This window comes from Sminthopsis crassicaudata, chromosome 6, assembly GCF_048593235.1.
Source record: "Sminthopsis crassicaudata isolate SCR6 chromosome 6, ASM4859323v1, whole genome shotgun sequence".
Lineage (NCBI taxonomy): Eukaryota > Metazoa > Chordata > Mammalia > Dasyuromorphia > Dasyuridae > Sminthopsis > Sminthopsis crassicaudata.
Genome location: NC_133622.1, coordinates 208,483,669 through 208,503,520, shown reverse-complemented (window position 1 = coordinate 208,503,520; position 19,852 = coordinate 208,483,669). Strand labels below are relative to the sequence as shown.

General features: G+C 36.0%; 1 protein-coding gene across 9 annotated transcripts in view; it reads right to left on the bottom strand.

The window, feature by feature from the left end:
* BMAL1 (basic helix-loop-helix ARNT like 1) overlaps positions 1 to 19,852 on the bottom strand; it is a 95,340-nt gene that overhangs the window by 14,620 nt on the left and 60,868 nt on the right. For 5 of the 9 annotated variants that reach the window (XM_074273140.1, XM_074273143.1, XM_074273136.1 and 2 more), the window contains 4 exons: positions 10,531 to 10,623; positions 7,189 to 7,306; positions 1,556 to 1,705; positions 608 to 854 (listed from right to left, as the gene is read on the bottom strand). In XM_074273140.1, the coding sequence (XP_074129241.1) occupies positions 608 to 854; positions 1,556 to 1,705; positions 7,189 to 7,306; positions 10,531 to 10,623 (608 nt within the window). The remainder of the gene's footprint in view (positions 1 to 607; positions 855 to 1,555; positions 1,706 to 7,188; positions 7,307 to 10,530; positions 10,624 to 19,852) is intronic. The other 4 variants (XM_074273141.1, XM_074273146.1, XM_074273138.1 and 1 more) reach the window with 1 other exon arrangement.

Below are 19,852 nucleotides of genomic sequence, written 5' to 3'. Positions count from 1 at the left end.
GGGCTTGAATTGGATGAATCTCTAAGGGTCTTTCTAGCTTAGAAGTTTAATTCAGAATGGTATTTATTAAGCATATATTATGAGCAAGGATGGGAGATACTAAAACCAAAAAAAAAAAAAAAAAAAAAGAGTCCCCTATTCTCAAGGAGCTTAGCATATATATTAAGAAATAAAATACAAGGTAGGGAGTAGTGGAAGCAAAAAAAAAAAAAAAAAAAAAAAAAAAAAAAGATCCACATAAAGAACCCTAGGAAAATCTGAGGAGGTATAATGCTATGCGTATTAGTTCCAAAGTTCCAAGATGCTGGGTTTTTCTGAGGTGTGCTAGAAATTACTAGGGAAACCACATTTAATTGTAATCATCAAATAAATGTGTCCACATGTATTTATAAATGACACAGAGCAATTATCTAATAATCAGCATTTTTACTGACTGTTGGTGAGTTATCATTTTTGAGTATCAAAAATCATCACTGTATCAAACTTTTTTTTTCCCCCTAATTTTCCTCATGCTTAGGAAAAGGCAAATGGTTGAATTAGCTCAGTTTTACCAAGTGCATATTTTCTGTCACCATTTTTTACTTCAGTGTTACAAGGAGGCTCTTACCTCTGGTCCACAAAAACAAATTTCCCATCAATTGCATGGCGAGAAACATATTCTGTAGATTTCACCCTGATTTCCCCATTCACTGGCTGTGGAACGACATGAGAATGTAACCGTCCAATTGCTACAAGGCAGCTGAGGTTACAGCCTTCATTATCTGGTTCATTGTCCTCATCCAGGCCCATTTTTGTGGGTGGCCAGCTTTTTAAATATCCCGTGCTATGGATGGTGCAGAAGCTTTTTCGGTCTGCTAGAGAACAAAGACCACAGTTGGTGTCAACACAGCCTTTGGGGCTCAGCGATCGCCTATGTAGTGGTCATCCTTACAGCATTTGGGTCAGGGAAGGAGAAGCAAAAGAATTGTTTCCCTAGGTGCCCTTGCACATCAGGGCCTCATGAGCAAAGAGGCTGGTTCTAGAGGAGCTCCTGAGGACAGAGCCAAAGAGGAAAAACCCCAGAAAGTAAGAGCATTTCCTTTTGTCTGTGTTGGCCCAAGTCCAAATGTCAGTTGTTCTGTTACTGCTTCCGGTTCTGGCTCCTTTACCTCATTACAAATAGGGGACATTCCCACCTGCAGGAAGACTTGCTGAATTGCATGAATAAGGAACAAAAAAGAATTCACTTTGTGATTTTTGTGAAATGTGCTCTGAAAACTAGTCTAGCGTATAGTAGTAGAGGCTCTTTTGGATACTCCATTTTAAAGCTGATAATTACGGGGCCACGTTCCTCACCTACTCCTGTCCAAATAGTCACATGAAGTACCCACAAATCCCAAGAAGTGCAGAGTAATGGGCGTCATCATGCCATCTACTGATTTGGTTGATGATAACTGATCATTAAAGTAAGTCTTCTGCCGATAGGAAAACTACCTAAAAAGCTTCACATTCCACTCCATCTCCACGTGAACATCCCACCCTGTGTACCATTTCTGAAAAGCTGATCAAATGTTACCTTTTTTCTTTGAACAGGTTGAAGGGAAATCTTTCTCTTCAACTTTAACTGAAGGCCTATTACATTTCATCCTACAGAAGAATGAACGTCTGGCACCAGAACATAGTCTTGATGGCCCAGGGGTTATATCTGTCTTAACTGGAAGTCCAGCTGTAAAGAAATACATAAGAATGTAACCACTAGAAAGCGTCATTTACAAAATCACACAATCTCTGCTTGGGAAGGAGTCTTAGGTCTATCTAATCCATTGGCCCCTCCATGAATTATTGTTTGGAAGGAACACAGAGCAGAACAACAGGTCGTGGGGCACCAAGGCTATCACAAACTGTCCAGTCTGGCCTCTTCTGATTCTCATCCCTCTCCACCTCTCCGTGGCATCTAACACCGAAATCACTGGATACTTTCTCCCCTCTGAGATTTTTGTTTGTAGTCAACCTGACTACTCCATCTCTACCTTTTGTGCTAACTCAGCACCTATCCTATCTGTGGGTATATTCCAAGGCTCTGTCTTCGGTCTACTGTTTTTCTCTATTTTTACTTAGTGACCTCCTCTGTGCCCATGAGTTTAATGATTTCACAGCTACCACCCTAGTTCAGGTCCTTAGGGTAGCTCTTACAAACTACTGCAACATTACTGAATGCAACAGCAATAACTGGATTACTTCTTCAAGTCTCTCACTACTCCAAATCCATCTTCAATGACCAAAGTAATTTTCCTTAAGAATAAGCCTGACCATGTTACCCTCATTATTAACTAAGAATTATTTATGATCTACTATAAAAAATTGGGGCTTCTGAATTTCACATTTAAAATTCTTCCAAAATCAAGCCTCTTTCTATTTTTTCAGACTTCTTACAGATTACTCCTTTCTGCACATTCATGGTCTGACTATCCTACTCTACTTTTCCTTCTTCTCCTAACTAAGCTTTTGTAATGGCTATTCTTTGCCTCCCTCTCCCCAGCCAAAAGAAATCCAATGTTTTTATATTTCCTTGTACGACGTCTCTAGAATCTGTCCTGTCTTTCCCCTATGTGTTCCATCACCTACTTCAGGCCCATACATACTTCAACTGAAGCTGCTACCTTTAGCCTCTCCTCACTCCAACCCACTGTACATGTTGCTACCAAGGTGGTTTTCCTAAAGCATAGATCTGCTCATGTTATTCCATTACTCAACAAATTCCACTGGCTCCCTATTACTTTGAAATCAAATACAAACATCTCTATTTGGCTTTAGAATTATCCTTTCAGTCTGACATCTCTCATTACTCCTCATTAGTCCTCCATTAGCCTGATCTCTCTGAGAGTGGGGATTATCTTCGACTTTCCTTATATTCTCAGCATTTAGCACAGAGCCTGGCATATAATGAATGCTTACTAAGTAGACTGAGTGACATTACTTCTGCCTTCACAAATTCTGCTCCAGTCAAGCGGGTTCCAAGGTGGTACTTTTTCTCCCATCTGTGTCTTTGTCTTGACTGTCCTATGGCAGGCACTACACTCCCTTCTCGCCACTGCCCCTTTTCCTAGTGAGGTTTTTTCCCTGATCCTCTCAGCTGCCTATCCTCTTCTACTCTTCCCACAAACAACCACAACCGACTACCTTCTACTTATTTTACAAATGCATGCGTGCACACACTCCGGGAATAGTTCACATTTGTCTTTGTTATCGCCAGTACTTCGCACAGTTAGTGCCCGAGACATAGTAGATATTTACTTAAATGCTTGTTAATGGACCAAAGGAATAACTTTGGGCAAAACACATAACTTTTTGAAAATGAGAATCCTATTACTTATTCTTTCCTACTGCCAAGAATTGAGAATAAACACAGGGTGTTTTCTTGTCAACTGGTTTTTAAATAACTTTTATTTTTGCTTAACACAATCTTCAGAAATATGGAGGATACAAGGAAAGAAAATTCATAACCCTTAGCTCTTAAGGGGCTCACAATCTAGAAAGAACAGTGACACATGAAAAAAAGAAACTAATACAGGCCCTAAAGCCACTCCCTCTCTCGGAGATTCTCTCTCCTTTATCCCATCTATATCATCCATACATGGTTGTCTGGCTGCAGTCTTCCCCATTAGACTGTGGAACGGTTTGTGTAGGAGCTGTTACTGCCTTTCTCTGTATCCCCAGTGTTTAGTACAGTGCCTGGCAGAGAGTAGGTCTTGACTACATGCTTGCTGACTTGGTTCATATTAGATCCCAATTCATTGATGGGGTAAGCATTATTCAGAAGGAAAGGCCCCCCTTCCCAATAGGGTAGCAGGGAGATAAATCTTGGCAAAGAGTTCAGTGCTAAGGCAAAAGTGCTTGGGCCTGGAAATCCAAAGCCCCAACTAGGTTCTGCCCCTCACTAATTGTGTGGTCTTGGGCAATTTCCTTTCATTCTCTGAGCCTCAATTTTCTGTGCTGTAAAATGTCGAATAAGACATTCTGTAGAAAATGCAGCAGCATAAGAAGAGGTCCAAATATGGGGAAACGTAAGGCCTATTTGGAGGACAAGGGGAGAAAACTAATAGAAGCAGTAAGAGATAAGACAGGAAGAGGTAGGTAGGTACCAGGAGGAGTTTGAACTTTAGCCTACAAGCAAAGGGGAACCCCTGAAATATTTTGAGATCCACATGATTCAGTTTAAAAACCACTGCAACTTTTATAATGAAAATTATCAACCATCTGCCTGATGGACTGGAGTGAGGAAAAGATAAGATGCAGGTAAGTCAAGTAGAAGGCTACTACAGTTGTCCAGGTTTGAAGTGCTGATGAGCTGAACCAGGGTTGTGTTAGTGGAAATGAAAAGGAAGAAATGAGTATGAAAGATTTTGTAAAGAAAAAATCAAAAGAACTTAGAATACAAATGAATCTGTGGACAAGAGAAAAAGTGGTAAAAAAAAAAAAGATTTTAAATCCAGGTGACAAGGACAATGTGGAAATAAATAAAGGAATGAACAAATAAATAAATGAATGGTTATTTACTTGAATAGTGTGGAAATAAATCAGGAAGAATAACTGGGGAATAAAGCTTTTCAGGTATTAAAATACCGTACAGATGTGAGATTGTTTTATTATTCTCTTTATAATCTGTCATGTCAATCTTAGAAAATGAAGATATTAAAAGAAAATACATTTTATTTATGTGATCTTTTCAGTTTTTGGCACCCCTAATAATTAACTCCAAAGTCAGAAATAAACAAAAGGAAGCAAAATTAATTTTTCAATTTTCTCTTTACCTCAAAAATCTTTGGAAGTACAAAGTAAAATAAAATACAATTGCTTTCATTCTAGAGTTTAAAGCACTTGACCAAAATCATTTATCCTGCTCAAAGAATTTATATGTGAAGATAAAGGACAGATTTTCATTAATCCTTGGTCTCAAAAGGGTAGAGATGGCAGGGAGGGATGGCACGAAATACCATCCAAAGTACTAATAGAGTATAAAAACCACAGCTATGCCTCCTTTCTCAATAAATTACCAAGTCACAAAAAAAGCCACAGTGGAGGTAAGCAAAAGATTAAAAAAAAAAAAATCAAAAGGGACAATAAGACTGCTGCTTATTGTGAAGTCAGGATTAGGTGATAATAACAAGCAATGGAAAGAAGGCAGTACTAATAAACCCTTTAAAAAAATTGTTTTCTCTATCAAGAAAAATGTTCTCCCAAGTTAAGAGGGGAAAAAAAAGGTTGCTATGCTATTTGCAAGCATAAAAAATGGTCTGCTTAAAAAACAAACAAAAAAAAAAACAGGAAAACATGTTGATTATGTTTTCAGATGGGGTCATTGTATCAACACTATATCCTTGTTTATGTTTAGATGTTTTTCCTTGTTATAATAAAGTGTGCTATGTGGGGGGAGGCATATATTTAAAAATTTCTGATACAAAAACAAAAGATCTGGGCAAATTTTTCCAAAAAATTATTGACCAAAAGCTTATCATTCTCATATCCTAAAAATAATATCTTCATACTATATAGATTTTCTCAAAGGCTTTAGAGAGATAAGAAAGTAGGCTATATTATAATAAGGTTTGTAGTTGCTGGTCTTCATTCCCCTTTTTGGGGAAATGGATAATTATTACTGGATATTTTTTCTTTTGGAACTTCATCTCTTTGGGATGTCTTCAGCAGATTCTTGAATGCCTTTAAAAGTTATTTCTTGTATGGGCTTCTTTTGTATGTATTTAGCAAGGTCAAACTGCTTTCCTATTTCCCTATTTGTTGTTTTCCTTGCAATTTCATGTAGAAAACTTATCAGGTTGATATGACTTGCAAAAGCCTCATACCAAGGTCCCTGTCAGCTCATTAGCCCTTCGATTATTTTTTGAAATATCACGGCTCATAATCTTTCATCCATAATATTTTTAAAATGAGCCTATACTCTAAACTGCTCTGGCTGCCAGTTGTTTTTTTTTTTTTTTTTTTTTTTGGCTTGACAAGGAGATTGAGTGTTTGTTGGCTGAGCCTCCTTCCAAACTCTTTTGACCTCTTCATTAAAGTAACTTTTCCATTGATTAAACAAATGGTAATAGAGATGAAGTCTAACTTTGTCCATTTCCTGTTTTTCAGAGTGGATAGCATATTAAGCATATCAGATGGGAGCAAGTGTAAAATTATACCCAGTGTCTTCTCATATTCTTATTTGAGATTGATTTCAACCTTTGTTCAAACTATTGGATGAAGTGACAATACACAGACAATAGATCCTAAAATGACTTCCATGTCCTTCAACAATTTATTTTCTAACAGTTATTAATTTTTTTTTCTTTTTAAAAAATTCTTTGTTTCAGGGATGGCTCTAGGTGGAAAGTAATGGGAGGAGAGACGCTTTGGGAAATACATGGGATATAAAAACCAAAGAAATTCATTTTTTTTTTTAAAGCCACGTAGTGCAGCTTCAAAATGAAGAAGATATACTATAAAACTTCTGAAGCCATTCTTCACCCTGAACCAATTTACTGTCTTCCCAGTCAGTGTACACCATCACAATTAAGTAATGAAATATCAAGGTAAATACTAACTTTGTTGAAAGGATATGGAGGAATTCTATAAAGAACATGACTTCTTTTATCTAAGTCTGCTACAGAAAGGCTCTGTGTGTAGGAGGAGTGAGTCATTATTTGATAGGCAGCACAGTCTGCCTCAAACACTTCTGAATCCAAAGCCTGGACTCAGCCACATCTTGGCATTCCTAAGTCACTCAAACTCTCTATCCATTTCCTACTCTATAAAATGAGAACAATAACATTTATACCATCTGCTTTACTGTAAGCCCAGAGAAGCGTTGTCTTCACAAGGTTTTTTAAATTCAAGATTTTTATTTGTCTTCCTGCAACAGCTTCTTCCTCTTGTGCCTTATCATTGCCTAGAAGCAACCTTAGGTTCTTAATAGCTTGTGCCAGTGAAGAAAATACTCTGGGAAGCCCTACACCGAACTGGAATGGTGCTGACTGGGGGCTAGGGATGGGCTTCTATGTGTGTTTCCAAGAACCAGGCCATGTAATTTTTTTTCAGATACACCAACTCATCTAAGAGGCATAGATTGCAACCTACTCCAATGGAGAACTACCCACTCCAATGAAAACACAGACTGCTGAGAGCATGGAATAAAATAATGAAAATAGTATTACTCACTTTTTGCATCTATTAGTCTTTCTCTTGGAGCAGTATCTGAAGAAGACAGTTGTTCCTTAACTTTGGCAATATCTTTAGGATGTAAGTAGTCAAACAAACTCTGACCAATTAGATCATTCTGTAGATATGAAATGTTAAAAACTGATGTTAAATATAAATAGCACTTTGAATAGAAATCATCAAATAAGCATTACTAAATCTGTGCATTTTGTCATATAGTTTAAATATGAGAACTCCCTGAGTTTTCCAGTTAAAAAGTCTCTTCAGAATATATAATATCTCTTTGTATCAAGCCAACAAAGTATTAATGGAAAAAACCCAGACATGAATCTGGCTCCATCATTTACGAGAAGAGTGACTTGGTGCCAAATCACCCACTTTCTCTAAAGTACAGTTTTCTCATCTGTCAAATGGAGATTATATTGATGCCACTTATTTCCCAGAGTTGTTTTAAGGAGCAAATGCCATATGTCTTATAGTTAGAAACTATTATAATTCAATTCAATAAACATTTGCTGAGCACGTACTATATGCAAGGCACTGTTCTAGGCATGGGAGGGAGGGAATTCATTGGAGGAAGGATCTGGGTTGGAAGTGCTCCATCATTACTATGATCAAAGATAAATCACTTCATCTCAGTTTCTTCATCTAAAAATGTGGATGATGATGATAATAATAACAATAATAAGATGAATGATAATTACACTGCCTACCTTTCCAAGTTTGTTATAAGAAAAATCCTTTGCAAATGTCAAAAAACCAAACAAATGCAAGTTATTCTTATGGCAAGAATTTTGAAAGGCAAAGATGAGGGAGTATCAAGTTCAAGTTCGGGACCTAGCCAGGAGTGCAGCTGGGCTTGGAATGCAGCCTGCAAATGACAGCTATATGAAGTAAGGCTAGAAAGAAAGGTGGGAACCAGATGGCAGAGATTCTTAAACATTAGGGTGAGGAGTTTCCCTTTTACCATAGAAGCAAGCTTCTGGATAGGAGAGTGACATGAGCAGCTATTATATAATTTTTATAATAAAAGAATAAAAAAATAAATCACAAAATTACTGAATGGGAAGGTAGTTATGCTTGCAAAATTGGTTTATATTAAGCTGAGGCAGTATAACACAATTACTCCTAAATTCTAAGTAATTCTAATTACTTCCAAAGATTCAGGATTTCATTGATATAATGAAGTACTTCTAACAATGCTGATAAACATCCATTTAAGGTGAGTTCTTTCCCCCCCCCCAAGACGTCAGTTGGTTTTTTGAGCTCAGATAGGCCGATCCTTTCTTCTAGTACATGAAGGCTTCCAAACTTTAAACTTCACTGGCACAAGTTCAAAAATTAAAGTCATGTTCATGTCAAGGTAAAAAAACTGGAGAAGGATTTTATTGGAGCAGCCTTGTGATATATACTTCCTTTTTTGAATTTCTGCCATTTTTTTTTTTTTTTTTCCTTTTGATGGCAAGCATAGGACTGGAAGTCAGGAGACCTAAGTACAAGACCTCCCTCTATTAGTTAGTCACTGTCTATGTGACATTTGAGAAGTTAAGTAATTTACTCTTTTGATCTAGGTTGATACATATATAAAGCTTTTGATTTTCAAAACATATGCATAGATAGTTTTCAACATTCACTCTTGCAAAACTTTGTGGTTTTTTTCCCCTCCTTTCCCCACATCCTCCTCCCCTAGATGGCAAGTAATCCAATATTTGTTAAACATGTGAAATTCTTCCATACATATTTCCACAGTTATCATGCTACATACACACAAATCAGATCAAAAAGGAAAAAGAAAGACACCCCCCCACACACACACTGTAACCTGTAAATGCAAGCAAACAACAACAAAACAGTGAAAATACTATGTTGTGATCCACACAGTCCCCAAAGTCTTTCTCTGGATGCAAATAGCTCTCTCCATCATAAGACCACTGGAATTGGCCTGAATCACCTCACTATTGAAAAAAGCCATGTTCATCAGAAATGATCAATGTATGAACTTGTTGCCATGTATGATGTTCTCTTGGTTCTACTCATTTCACTTAGCTTCAGTTTATGTAAGCCTCTCTAGGATTTTCTGAAATCATCCTGCTGATCATTTCTTATAGAACAATTATATTCTATAACATTCTAGGTTTTTCTTTTTAGGATACTGTTATGGTAAGAATTGCTATGATAATAAATTATATATATGAATTACTGTGAGAATATATGATCTATTGCATGTGAAGGCACCTCCAAAAAGTTAAAAGTACCATAAAAATACAAAAATTATTGTTTTCTAGATTTGGATTATAACCCTGCAATTTTTTGCATGTAAAAATCTTACTATAAAGGAAAGCTCATAAGGATTACCACATTCAAAGATGAATAGGACATGAGAGATCACCTTTAAAAATTTAAATCAATGTTCTTTTTAAATTAATTCCAACAAACATGAGCATTTAATCAATTCCCTCATTTTTACAAAAAGAAAGAAAGAAAGAAAAAAAGAAAGAAAGAGAGAGAAAGAGAAAGAAAGAGAGAAAGAGAGAGAAAGGAAGGAAGGAAGGAAGGAAGGAAGGAAGGAAGGAAGGAAGGAAGGAAGGAAGGAAGGAAGGAAGGAAGGAAGGAAGGAAGGAAGGAAGGAAGGAAGGAAGGAAGGAAGGAAGGAAGGAAGGAAGGAAGGAAGGAAGGAAGGAAGGAAGGAAGGAAGGAAGGAAGGAAGGAAGGAAGGAAGGAAGGAAGGAAGGAAGGAAGGAAGGAAGGAAGGAAGGAAGGAAGGAAGGAAGGAAGGAAGGAAGGAAGGAAGGAAGGAAGGAAGGAAGGAAGGAAGGAAGGAAGGAAGGAAGGAAGGAAGGAAGGAAGGAAACTAAGGTTCAAAAAGATTAAAACATTGTCCATGGTCACACAGGCAATAAGGCTCTACCCACACAGACTCTATCCCAAATCCTCTGATTCAATATTCTATACTCTTCTTATTCATTCACTGATTAATGTCATGTGTTCCAAGCACGTGCATGTGCATTTTGTGATTTTCCCCCTTTCGCCTTATGTTTCCTTATCCCCAACATGGAAACAAACTGTTTATTTTATAGTAGTAAAAAAAAGAAATGATTCACTAATGAGAAGAATCACACATTCCTATGGAAAAATGCACTTTCACAGATCCCCAGGTTTAATTAACTTACCCTAAGAGAAGCAGCAATTTGCAGAGGGAAGATATTAATAAAAAGTCAAAACATTTTATATGTGGCTTGTACACTACAATTATTGTGGAAAAGAGTTGAAGTTTATAGGGTATTATATCACCATAATTATGACAGCTTTAAAGTTGCTCATCAACAAGAATATGAACAGTACCTGGCTATAGTTGAGAATTTTAAAGACAGACTCCGAAACAAATAGTATCTTTCCTCTGTCACATCCAACGACAAAGAGAAATCCATCTGCCGCCTAATTAGGAAAAATGGATTGTCAAATTAGCACATTCACAAAATAAGATTCTCAGTAATTTTGAAATGGAATCAAATACTCATTTCATAAGAAGCCCCAAAACAAATATTTTCACTAAAATTACACATGCATGAGAACAGAAAGCTAAAAAAATCTATAAATTTAAACTCTATATACATGAAATAAGTCTTCTCTGGCACTATCCTCCTTTCCAAGGCAAATATACATGTTCTTTAAAGTTCTATTTCTTGTGTTTCTCCCTTTCTCTCACATACACACCCACAAACCCACACCCCATACTAACCTACAAGTCTAAATGTGAAATAATGATGGTAAGTCCCACCATAAATCAGGAGGCTATATATTCAAAGTAGTTTCCTATTAGAGATCAGGGCTGGGGAACCTTTTTTCTGCCAAGGGACTTTTGGATATTTATAACATCATTTGTAAGCCATACAAAAGTATCAACTTATAGAGCCCAAACAGTGGGAGATTGTTCTACCTAGTTTTCAGTTCCATCCTTAGTCATGGTTGCTTTAATAAATGATTTTGTGGGCCTTGTATGGCCCCTGGGCCAGACATTCCCCATCCCTGCATTAGATGAAGCCTTGTAGAAGTCATGATTTCTCCATCAAATCCCATGTACTCTATATCAATAGTAAGTAATCCTGCAACTAATTGATTACTATGTCCTACTGTAATCTGATATAGGAAAGGGAAAACTTTTTAGTAAATAGCAATTCCCCTTCAATTCTATCATTCAAAAATAGTAATTACCAAATAGGTCAAATCAAGATGATTTCCTTTGATTCATGGGGATCGCAAACCACTACATATTGGGGGTTATAGGGTAAGAGTATGAAGTCTGACTTGATCAAGAGAGCTTTAAGCTGCTTATGAATGTTCAGCATTACATCCAAATACTACCACAGAATAGTAGATATGGCGAGGGGAAAAGGATACTAGTAAAAAAGGATAAGCATATTGCTCTTAGGAGACAATATCCAAGAAAATTACTTATTTAAAAAAAATAGCCTCAGATATTTATCAGCAACTGCACAGAATGGATTATAAACTATATAAAGCAGATCTTAAAACAAGGAGGCAATTTTGACTTTCAAAGTATCACAGAGATATGCCAAATAGGATGTGACTTTTCTCTAACTTTTAGTTATGGAACTGTATGCTTCATCCACAAGGTGCAGAGTAATAAAAAGGAGGCAGGGAGTATTGTATATTAAGAACATACACATGGGAGGAGACACATGAATAGTGTGGGAAGCATATGGAGAGAGCACCATGGGTTTGTATTGATGGAGGGTGAAAGAGAAGTCAGATTATGGTGGAAAGATCATCTCACAAGAAGGAGAAAGTAATAATTTTGATATGGGATCATATGATTGTGAGGGAACTTCAACTGACAGGCACCTATTGGTAAGAACACTTAAAGCAGACCCTTTAGTACATTTCAAAGATCTAGGACTCCTCCTAGACTCAGGGTGAGTGGTTCCTTCACTAATAGAGTTTTTCACCCCTTTAGTAAAAGGGCTCCATGAGCTGTTATACCCAAAACTAATCACTCTGTGGCCAACCTTATGATAAGCCTCTTCAAACTGATTTAGCTGGTCTTCAGGCCAAAAAAAAAAGGCATATCTAGTCTTTAGCAAGGCCTATGCTTGAGACATAGTTGGTTGGCCCTGCCAGTATTTTTGCTCGGCTAGCAAAGCTATATTAGAAAAAAGAAGATAATCAAAGAAAGGTAGAAGGTATGATATCATAGAGAAAGCAGACCTATTCAACCTCTATTTTTCTGCTGTTTTCTTTACTAAGGAGAATAATCTTTGCACTTGGAAGGATGGAACCAAAAAAAAAAAAAATGGTAAATAAGGAGCTTCACCTCAAGATGATGTGAGGGGAGGCAGCTACACATTTAGCTGTCCTCACTGAGTTTGTTCCCTGGCTCACATAAAGCCCACCCAAGAGCACTTAAACTTAAACACACTTATAGAGTCAGAGGTGATTACAGAGTAACTTTCAGTGATTTCTGAAAAAATCAAGGAGAAGAGAGGATTCTTCCAAGCACAGCCTGTTACAACTTAAAAACAATCTTAAAGATCATATAGTCCAACACCTTCATTCTTCAGATGAGGAAACACAGGCCCACATGAAGAAACATCTTACCCATGATCACACAGCTGGTAAGCAATATAACCAGGATTGGAACCAAGGTCTCTTGATCCCAACACCAGGACCTTTTCCACTATACCATATTGACTACAAGGGTCCTCTTCCTCATAATACATTAGATAAAAACAAAATCCATAAAACCCAAGGGAAAAAACAAAACTAACCTAAGTGATAATGAACAGGTCAAAAACACTCCAATTTGACTTTTTAAAAAACCTGCCATTAAAATAACTTTAAAGAAAAAAAAAAACTACTAAGTTCTACATTACTAAATTAAGTCCAAAGAAATATGAAAAATAAATAAGAATAAGAAACACATCAAAGAAATGAAAGAAGATTCATATTCTTTCTTTATCTGTTTAACAGAAATGAAAAAGGATGGGTAGGAATTCAAGCTTTACAAATATATTTTACAACACAGTAATTTCACTATATATGTCCCTGACCTTGCTAGCTTCCCTCCAAATAAATCCTTCTTTGAAACAAAGACAATATGGTATTTTTTCCCCTCCTCTTATATTAGTTAATAAATGCCACAATGTTAGGGATTGATTAGCTAAATGTCCTTCTCCTCTCCCCACCTTTCTTATTATAGTACCTAGAATTATCTGTCATTATCTATAGTTAAGACTTCAAGCAAGATACATAGGTTTCAAAAGAAAAATATAAATAAGTTAAAATTTTTAATAGCTACATTATAATAAGGAAAAGATAAAAAACCTGTGATTATGCCTATTTTTAAATGGTCAGTTGATTTTTTTTTTTTAATGTGACAAGAAATAATCAGCAAAGAGAGGAAAGGGAACATCACAATGGAGAGACTACAAAAATGACACATAACATTTGCCATTAGAGCCAGCCTTGGAGTCATTAAGCCCTGTGTTCTGATTCTGCTTCTATATTTTCAATCATGTAATAAAGCTAGAAATAAGTGAAAACAGCTCTAGCATTCAGCATAGGGTCTGGCTCATATCATATACCTAATAGATACATGTTACTGAATGAAGCTGTTCCCCAGGGTTGATATAGTTCTAATCCTCAACCACATTTAAGGCTTAGCTCAGCTCAGCTCTTACATAAAACCATCCCTCATCCCCCAAATTGTCAATGCTTTTTCACCCTATCCCAAATGACTTTATACTTATGTGCCTATTATGTCCACATCCTCAATCCCTCCGAAACATTTCTCCTGCCCTGTCAAACATAAGATTCTTGAGGGGAGGAGCTATTTTAGTTTTGTGTTGCTATATTGTGTTGTATTGCTAATCCACATGCACAGCAGACACTTAAAAAATACTTATTTAATCATGTAAAGTAAAAGGTTACTTGGAAACAATTAGGGGATTAGAGAAGAAATTTTTAAAAAATAATATCAGAATATAGGGTGTCCTAAAAGTCTTAGTAGTTTTAAGCTTTAATGGTTATACTTAAATGATAATGATAACCCTAATATGCTACTTATCATAATCTGTGGAATGTATCCAATATCAATGAGGAGCAAATAGAAATGAAATTAAGCTAGTATCTAAAGAAATTTGAAAAAGAACCAAGTAATAATGGAACAAAGGGAAGTAGAAAAAGAGAGAGACAAAAGAAAAAAAGATTAAAAATGGAAAAATTCTATTAAACTAATTCAATTCAATTATTTAGTCCAAGAATTTTAAAAATACAACCAATAAAACTGACAAAGCATTAACTAATTTCAATAAAAAAGGAGAAAGAAAACACAAATGATCAAAATTTTAAAGTGAGGGGAAAAGAGATCACAAGAAGAATAAAAGAAATTTAAAAGAACCTTGGGGAATATTATATTCAAGCTACATGCTAAGAAATTGGAGAACCTTAATGAAATAGAAAACCATTTCCAAAAATATGAATTACCTAAAAAAGGACAAGACAGGAAATGGCTTAGACCAATTTCAGAGGAAGAAATTTTAAATCATTTTCTTAAACTTTATACATGTTCCACAAAAGTTTATGGGTGAATTTCTCAGCCTTTCAAAGAACTGCCATATTAGATAAACATTTCTCTAGGGAGCAAAAAGGATGGCCTGCTACTCAATTCTTTTTATGAAACTCATGTGGTCTTGATTCTAATGTTTACTTGGTAAATATGTCAGTATATTAAGGACCAGCAATTATATCAGTAGGGGAAGTCTCTCAATCTACATAAATAAGATCACAATTAAAAGTTGCCAGGGGCAACATGATAAACATAAGAAAAAAGAAAATATAAAGAACAATCTCATTAATGAATGTAAATGCAAAAATATTTAATAGTAAAAAGTCAACAACAGAAGATAGCAATCCTTTTTTAAGGGCAATAACTATAATCAAAAGAATTGAGTCATAAAAATAGGACAAATACAATTGTATTTGAAATACAATCAATATGAATAATTTCAATAAACAAAATACAACTATCACATTATCTTATCCGTGGATGCAAAAAAGACTTGCAATATAATTCAGCATCTATCTTTGTTGAAAAGAAAATAAAAATAAAAGAATAAGTACAGAGCACTGAAAGAAATTGCAAATCTGATTACAGGGCTATTTTCATTAATCTTTAAAAAAATCATGCAGAAGAAGAAAGGTACCAAAAGATGGAAACATCACCCCAGTTTCTGAAAAGGAAAGGAAGAGTAAGGAACAGTTGATGTGAGAATTTATGGATTGGTTAGATTGACAGAACTGCACTAGCCTGGGTTATTAAATAGATGACTTATGAGTATTTAGAAAAGGAAATTAGGGCTGGGAAAAAGTATAGTTTCATGAAAATCAATAATACCTAATACATTTAAATCCTTTATTTATACAATTAGGAGAGTAGTGTAACAAGTAATTACTAAAGATCTAATGTATTTTGATGAGAGAATGTTACTATAGTTTAATGAAAAAATGTGAACTATCATGTGCAGACACAGCATGTAGAATAAGTAATCATACCCAAAGATTTGTGAGTAATGAATCAATGCCCACCTGGATGGAAGCCTCTATCTACATAGTCATGCATTGCCCTAATCAAACTGGAAGATTATGGAGGGGGTGGTGGATGGTGGGATGACAGAACAAAAATTCAGAATGTTTTTGACAAGCTAGAAGAATGGGTAGAAACAAGCCATTTCTAACATATATATGTAAAATATCATACTTATATGTTTTAAAATACTGCATGGATATGGATTAAAAGCAGTCCAAGTGAAAAAGGTCTTGGAGTTTTAGTTGACTGTAAGTCTCAATTTCAGGTAATAGTATTTCTCAGCTCTACATCTGGGGATCAAATGAAAATTTCTTGAAGTTTAGGGGTTAAATAGGAATCAGTAGATTATTATTTTCATTTAAAAAAATAGCTGACAAATATTTATTAACCACTTACTATGTACCAGGCACGTAAGATGAGAACCAAAAAATGAAATAATTCCTGCTAGCAAATAATCTACATTCTAATAAAGAAGATGACAAGAATGTATGTAGAATATACAACATAAATATAAAGTAAATACATACTGTGTATAGGGAGTACTCTAGGGGCACTAACAGTTGAGGGGATCAGGAGAGGCTTCATGAAGATAGTGCTTGAGAAGCATCTTAAAGGAAGAGAGGGACTCTGAGGCAGAAGTAAGGAGAAAGAGCATTCCAGGCGTGTGAGACAGCCAAGGGGAAAGCATGGATACGCACATATGGAGCAGATGAACATTGTGTGTAGGGAACACAAATGAGAGAAGGAATACAAATTTGGCTAGTTGAGAGAATGGTGGAGAGGGAGCAATATCCCTGGGGCTGAAAAGATAGGTGAAAGCCAAATTGCATGGGACTATAAAAGCTAAAGAGAGAAGCTAGTATTTTACCCTAGTGACTTAGGCAGTCTCCAAAATGAACTGAATATCAAAAATCGCATGATCAGATTTGCATTTGAGATCTGGCAGCCATGTATAAGATGGATCTGAAAATGCTAAGGGGCTTTGAAAAAAGAAAGAGGACAAATCAATCAACATTTATTAAATATCTTCAATATGCCAGGCACGTGCTGAGCACCAGGGATACAAAAAGGGTAGAAAAGATAGTCCCTGACCTCAAGGAGCTTACAATCTAAATAGAGGGACAGCATACAAACAAGTAAATACAAGCACAATATAGTGGATAAATAAAAAGGAAGGCACTAGAATTAAGTGTAGTTAAATAAATAAATAGTGGGAATGCAGCAGTGGGAAAATAAAATAGGAGCCATGGCCTCTAAAGCCACTTTCTCCAACTTAAAGATTTCATAAAATATTCTACAATTATCATTTGTTCTTTTTACCTCCTTTTATTTCTTTCTTTGAATTTTATTAACATAACTGAAATTTTTACAGTCCTTTAAGGTTTGCAAAATGTTTGTAAATAAGTACATGTATATATATAATATTACTATATACACACATATATACTCAGTTAACTCTCATAACTCTTTCTGAAATAATGTTATTATTATCTTCATTTTACAGCAAGGGAAATGAAACTCAGAGAGATTTGGTCACTAGCCCATGGACAAACCAACAATGTTAGAGGCAGGTTTTCTCAGGACTCCAAATTCTGCACACCAAATTGTCATAATAAATGAACATTTATCAAACACTGGCTACATGTCAAACACTGTACTAATATACCTATTTCATAATCCCAGCAGATGACCAGTTCTAACAGGGCTTTATTGATCTGGGTATGGCAAATAGACTTCCTGTCTCAGTCATGTTAACTCTCTAATAAAAGTAGTTTAGCTGTTTAGCTCAAGGGCTGCCTTCTACATAAAGTGTTTCCAGATGTCTACTCCCTCAGGGGCTAGTGCCTCCAACCTAACAAACTACCTTGGATTTACTGGGTTTATATTCTCTAAGTACTTATGTACATATATGTGGTCTCCCCTATTGAAAGATAACTTCCTTGAATGAGGGAACTCTTTCATTTCCATGCTCATACATATCCTGAGTTCAGCATAGTGTCTGACCCAGAGTAGGCAATAAATAATTGATTGATTTATGACCTTTCCTACCTTACATGTCCCAAATCACCACTCCCTGGTATCTTACCATGAGAAAAGGGAACCCCCCCAAAAAAACCAAACAAACAAAAAAAAAAAACAACCCAACCATTTCTCAGTATTTCTAAACCAACATTACTGCTATGTGGAAAAGTTCTAGTCATTTGAAGGAACAAAAATAGCAGATGTAGGATGGGGGGTATTTCTCATTTTTTCCATTAAATCATACTTTCCTGAGGCAGCTAAGGGTGCCACAATGTACCAAGCACTGAGTCAAGAGGACTCAGATTCAAATATGACTTTGGATACCCACAAGCTGTGTAACCCGAGGCAAGTCACTTTGCCTCAGTTTCCTCGACTATGAAATGGTGATAAAATCAGTATCGATTTTGCAGGGTTGTTGGGAGGATCAAGTGAAATAATATTTGTAAAGTGCTTCAGTACCTGGCACAGAGTAGCTGCCAACAAATACTCATTTCCCCAACTTTCCTCATCCTATTTGCTAAATCAGCAAAAAGAACCCTGGTAACTTTTCATGTTCCATCTCTGTAGCCTGGGGACTGGGAATATAATTTCTCATACTGTGTTGTTTTGAACAAAATTCTATCACAACAAAACATTTCCAGTGTTCCATAATCTGAAACAGAGTTTCACAATGGAGTTTCACCAAGCCCTTCATTGAAGAGTATTACTAAACCTACCAGATGATTATATAAACAGGGCAAGTCCCAATTATAATGAAAATATTTGGACTGGTATGGTAATTAATAGCTAATCAGTTTATATATTACAATAGGTAGAAGGCTAGATAGTAAACTGACCTTTCATTGCTAGTGTTCAGGAATTTAATTTTTAGCTTAGTCACTCAGTCTACCATCTACAGTGGGTTCAATTCTGTATAAGGCATTGTAAGGCAGAAATGTAAATAAAAATGCAACAGATAATTTTAATTTGTGGTTTTCTAAGTCAATAAGCAAATCCCATTTCCCACAGGGATCTAATTCTATCTGAGTTACTTCTGTGAGGAATATAGAAGTAGTGTTTATTCAGAAAGAGTCTATAATGGAGATTTAATTACACACATGAAATTATGCCTAAGGGAAAGAATGCTGGACTTAATGCAAAGAATTCTGGAATTCTAATCTTAGCTTGACTGTTTGAAAGCGATGTGTGAACCAGGCAAAGTATTTCCCCTTTCCAGAACTTAGTTCCTCATATGTAGAACATAACTGAAAGGTCTTGCATCCAGCTTGGTAGTGTCTGACTATATAACAATAAACACTGTGGGATTACATGTAAGTAAGTATTAAATTGTAAGGTATATTAAAGTGCTAAAGGAATTCTAAAGACAGGGAAATTACTATTCACCATGATAGTCAGAAAGCTTGAAAGCAACCAAACACTGTCTATGGTCCTGAAATCCTGCTCCTGCCAGAGCAAGAATATAAATGTTCAAGATCTAAAAGGTCCACTTGCTATTAGCAGGTAAACAAATGATTCCCTCCTCTTCAGAGAGGTGGCCAATTCAAGGGAGCCACTCCTTCTATCCATCTGGTAACAATTCTGTGCAGCTGTACTCATAAAAGTGCCAGCAAGGGGTTCCTACTTTAGCAGAGGGAAAAGGGGTTTTGCTCAGTAATAAAAGCATTTATGCTGTGAATGTGTTTTCAACAAAAACACAGGTTTTCAGATGACCAGCCTGGCCCTGTTATGAAGGTATCTGTCTCTTAAGGGCTGGGAGATGGGGGGGGGGATGGAAATGATTTGTGTAGGTTAGGTTATTAGTGAAGAGAAGCTGATGATAACTGGCTGTATACTTGTTCTTCACTTCCTGATTCATGTGACCATATAAGTGTCTACTATCTGTGAATAATAGTGCTTGACACTAAAAGAGGCAACAATAAACATGGCATTGTTCTTGCCTTTATGAAGTATACAATCCCAGACTTGTGAGTCTCAAGCTTTGCAGGCCTGCTTACTAGAAGAGGGAGAAATCTAGAAGAGAACCATTTTATAACAGTG